The following is a 5,000-nucleotide window of genomic DNA, read 5'->3' as shown; positions in this document are numbered from 1 at the left end:
TAATAATAATAATAATAAAAATAATAATAATAATAATAATAATAATAATAAAAATAATAATAATAATAATAATAATAATAAAAATAATAATAATAATAATAATAATAATAATAATAATAATAATAAAAATAATAATAATAATAATAATTGTCTGTAGAATTATAAGTAAAGGACGTTTATCATGCTAAATTCCATTTACCCATTTTAACATCAGAGTTCGGATTGAAAATGGTGTTAGTCGTACGTCCAACGAAGCGAACCATTTCCTGGGTACATTTTTATTAACTCATAATTTACGCTCCAAGAATTTCAATCTCTACGAACGCAGTAAGAAGAGCAGCTGGTCGGTTGAAATGAATTTGATTTCTCCAATAACGGTTCCATTCTATTTGTGTTTCATCTTTTGTGATTAGAATTTATTCTTGTACAGCAACATACTGCGTGCTTGCCTTACCAATTTGCTTTGAGCATTTCTTAAATTTACAAACACATTGATTTCCGCTTAATTTGAACATTCAGTGCTTATCCAATATGTCTATCGGTTTGTATGTATCGAACTATACATACCTCTTACCTATACGGTAGACATATATTTTTCTATATGTTAGAATGTCAAATTACAATTTACTCATGTAGATATGATCTGATAAGCGGGTATGGACTTCACCTAACTTAACAGGAATTAATAAATATTTGGGTGGTGTGTTTTTTATACAAAAATTTCTTATGGATTCATTCGGAGGGGGGATTGATTTAAGAATTATTATTGAACAAAAATGGAAAACATAAATCATAAAAACCTAACATAGTTATTTTGAAAACATAAAATATAAACATAAAACACAAAACAATAATGACGAACACATAAAGCGTACATAAAAATAAAAAAAAAATCATTATATATTAAAACTTAAGAATTAAAGCACACACACACACACACATATATATATGTGCATGTGTGTATGTATGTATATATATATACATATATATATATATATATATATATAGCATATAAACATATATGAAAAAGTAACTTGAAAAGTAACTTGACATAAATATCGATATCTTCAAATAAATCCTTCCAAATGATATATCAAGATTATTATGGAAGCATCAAACTTAAATCTTTTATAAAAATTAGACGGTAATGCAAATCATTAAACACTTCAGCTTACTAATGTGGAACTTTTTACCTATGCTTCTGTATTTTCGGGACACGTTTATTTCGTGATATATAAGCATATCCAACATTCGGTGAAAAATCCTAATAAATTTAAGTGTAAAGAAATCTACTCAAACATAACCACGAAATGAAAAAACAAAAGTAGCCGTTAAACAAATAAGTACGTTTACAATCAAATTTACATATGTTATAATTTCAAACATATTTTAAAACTATACCGATGCACTCTTCATCAATTAAGCGATATTGTTTTTCAATTAACAAGATATTTCTTTCGCTAAGTACAAAAATGATACAAACTTTAAAAAAAAATACTTTTTATTGAATCAAATAGTTTAGTCCCAATTTTATAATACTGTATTGGAAATGTATAAAAATATACATAGGAAATCTTATATTTTTTTATAACTTGAAATAAGAAACAAAAAAAAAATACAGAATCGGAAATAAATTCCAATGTCGGGAATATTTTTCCCTGAAAGCTATTAACTATTTTTCAATACTTTATTTATATATAAGTTTTGTACATCCCGTGCCAGCTAGCAGATACATACTTTTATTGTAATTGGCATATGTATCCATATATTGGATAAATATTGGACAAATATAATATCTTATTTAAGAAATTCTTATTACAATCACGTAATTTTATTTGTAAACGTTCGGTGTTCTTAATGAACGAAAAGGAAAAAAAAAAAACAATTTTCATTCATAAATCGCTAATTACTTTTATTTATTTTATTTTATTTATTTCTATTTATGAACAAATATAGATATTTAAATGTAAGTAAGCGTCAGTTGTTTGAAAACCTGACGGAAGTGAATTCGTTTACAAAAGTCAACAGTTATTTTGATAAATACTTTAGAAACTTTCCTCTCTCACCCTGGCTCTTTCTTTTGTCCCATCTCTCTCCTCCTATCTATCTATCTATCTATCTATCTATCTATCTACCTCACTCTCTTAAAAAAATCCTATTATTCCAATAAGTATTGTTCTCCCCCAATAAATATCGTACACTTTTTTCCAGTCTTGCTTCTTCCGTTTGTTACGGTTGAAAAAAAAGTTTAAGTTTTAATTTACTCTGATTATTTTCTTTCTTTTTTTTTTTTTAATAAAATTAGTTATTTAAAATAATAATACGCACAAAACAACGAAAAAAAAACGTTAATATATATATATATATATATATATATATATATATATATATAATTGCTCATCCTTAATATTGTTTATTCCGTATAACTTCACCCTATCTTTATATGAATATATTTATCCCCTTACATGCGACATAAGCGTGTGTGCGTGTGTGCGTGCCTGTGTATGTGCGTGCGTGTGTGTGTGGCCAAAGGCCATCACTTGACAACTGACTTGGCCAAGTGAATGCATCAGCATCTCTAAGTTGAGCTAGGGGTCGACAAAAGAAGGAAAAAGTAAAAGGAAACAGAGGAGTAGGAGGAAAGAGGAGCAGGAGGAGGCGGTGTGACCAGTGTCACATTATTGATCCTCCAACCAAACCCATTGAGCGCGACAATCTGTAGAACTGAAGTTAACAATGTCGGTAGTGATGGTGGAACCAGCCAATGAGAATACGCGAATTGATTCGAAGGAGCAGCTACTCCGTGAAAATCCAGCAAGCAAATGCACCGTTACGCCGAACGATGATTATTCCTCTTCTTCTTCTTCAGCAGAGAAAGTGGAAAATGATGACATGGAGAAAGGGGGGAAGCATGAATGTCACAAGCTCTCCACCTTTGACAGCACCAACGACTGCACCGACGGACGTATTAACCGGGCATACACGTCCCCAGACATAGAACTCCAGAGCTACACAACCCACGACAGTCGAGGAAGTTCGCCCTTACTTCTCCATCACCAACACCGCCAGCTTGGTTCCAACGCAAACTCTGCTGACAAGAACAGCAGTACGGTTAGTGCGAACGCTGTCTCATCGCCTTCCAAGCCGCTAGTTGTGTCAGTCAGACCAACATACGGTGACACTCTCTTGAAACCTGTTCCGCCGCCGCCACCTCTATCCGGAGTCAGGACCCCGAATTATGCTTCGAAACCCCCTCTTTGTCCCCAATCAATACGTTACCAATTTTCGCAGTATCTTGCATCCCGAAAACCTTTCAGTTACCAGCAGCCAGATAATTTCTACCCTTTCCGTTTTCCCCACAACTTTACTTCTGGTAGTGGACGTACCAATACTGGCCCTTTATTAGGCACTCCTGTCCCAGCCGCTTATACGCCCTTAAAACCTTTTAGTTCTACTCGTAGCATTACGGCGACCACTCATGACTTACCGAGTACCACTGCGCCTAAGGTCAGCAACGTTGACTCTGTATCATCGTCATTATCATCATCGCCATCCTCGACCACAAAATCTGCGACAGCAACAGGCGCAAAAAACAACTCAGGTGTTAACTCATTGTCGCCGGCCGGCAGCGACAGTAATCCTCTTGGAGACAGTGGCGTTTCGCTTCAACTCGGCAGTGCGGTGCCTAACAGCTCGAGTGGCGTCACCACGGGTCGACCCCTCGGAATCCTTGCGAAGAGCGGCATTAGTGTTGGTCCCACGTATAGGCCGTCACTTTCCTCTTCCACTGACACGGGAGGATCCCCGGTGGCGTCGGCCTCTCTTGTCGGACGTGTTAGCAGTACCAGCACGCTGGCGACCCGAACATTTAGGTGTGCGTCTACTGCCAACCTACCGAACAACAATAACAAAAAACAACAGCAGCCGCAGCAGCAGTTTAAGAGCAGCACCAGCCGCACCACACCCAACCCATCATCAACCTCTTCATCCTCCAGCTCTTCATCCTCCACCCCGCAACCTGCTTCGACTTCCTCCTCTGCCTCCTCCCCACCTGCATTATCTCCATCCGTAGTAGATAAAAATACCCCGCTTCCGCCCTTAAGCATGCTGAAAAGCATTCCCCACACTAGACTTCAGCCAGATAGGTCGCCTCAAGCGGAGGATGAATGCCCGAGCCAAAACGAAGGAGGGGGAGGACAGAGGGAAGAGGGTAAACCCAAGGCGAAGGATTTTTTATCGGATATCGGAGCCGATTACATGCGAGTCAATGGGGCGATCGGCACTTTTAAACAACTGCAAAAACCAACCTCAATGCAATCTCTACCGACCTCATCGAAAATGAGCTACACCTCCGAGGATGTTGGCGTAGCTCTGGTCGGAGGTAGTGATTACCCCCGGTACGTTGATGATAAACCAAATAAGCAACGGCAAAAGCCCAACGTCGGATACAGGTTGGGTAAAAGGAAGGCCCTCTATGAGAGGCGTAAACGTATTTCGGACTACTGCCTCGTCTTTGGCATGTTCGGTATCGCGGTTATGGTTTTGGAAACTGAGCTGACAATGGCGAAAGTTTATGAAAAGGTAAATCTTTTATATATATATATATATATATATATATATATATATATATATATATATATATATATATATATATTTATATATATATATAATTGCTTTCTTTTTTCTATATTTTGTTTTTAATAATTTACATTTATTTTCATATTTTCTTTCTTCTTTTTTTTGCGTGAGAAAAAGAAATACGCGCAGAAAATACAGCCTGCGTTCGATTTCGCTACCATTCAACATGTGCGTCGGTCGACCATTAAAGTTTTGGGGAGTTTAGAAACTTTCCGCAACTTTTTTTGTTTTGTTTTGTTTACATAGAGAAGTTGTATTCGTTCAAGACAAAAAAATGATCGAATTACCGAAGTTATATTTTGTTGGGGTTTAAGAAGAAAACATTGAATTTCGATGGTTCAATATTGTTATTGTAACTTTCC

General features: G+C 36.0%; 1 protein-coding gene across 2 annotated transcripts in view; it reads left to right on the top strand.

Moving 5' to 3' along the window:
• The first annotated feature begins 2,537 nt into the window (after positions 1-2,537).
• LOC145266837 (uncharacterized) overlaps positions 2,538-5,000 on the top strand; it is a 791,045-nt gene continuing 788,582 nt past the window's right edge. For both annotated transcript variants that reach the window (XM_080122656.1, XM_080122655.1), the window contains exon 1: positions 2,538-4,581. In XM_080122656.1, the coding sequence (XP_079978782.1) occupies positions 2,737-4,581 (1,845 nt within the window). In that variant the 5' untranslated portion in view covers positions 2,538-2,736. The remainder of the gene's footprint in view (positions 4,582-5,000) is intronic.

This window comes from Euprymna scolopes, chromosome 4 (assembly GCF_053919585.1).
Source record: "Euprymna scolopes isolate OS-2025 chromosome 4, ASM5391958v1, whole genome shotgun sequence".
NCBI classification, from domain to species: domain Eukaryota; kingdom Metazoa; phylum Mollusca; class Cephalopoda; order Sepiida; family Sepiolidae; genus Euprymna; species Euprymna scolopes.
This window is presented reverse-complemented; position numbering and strand designations above follow the sequence as displayed.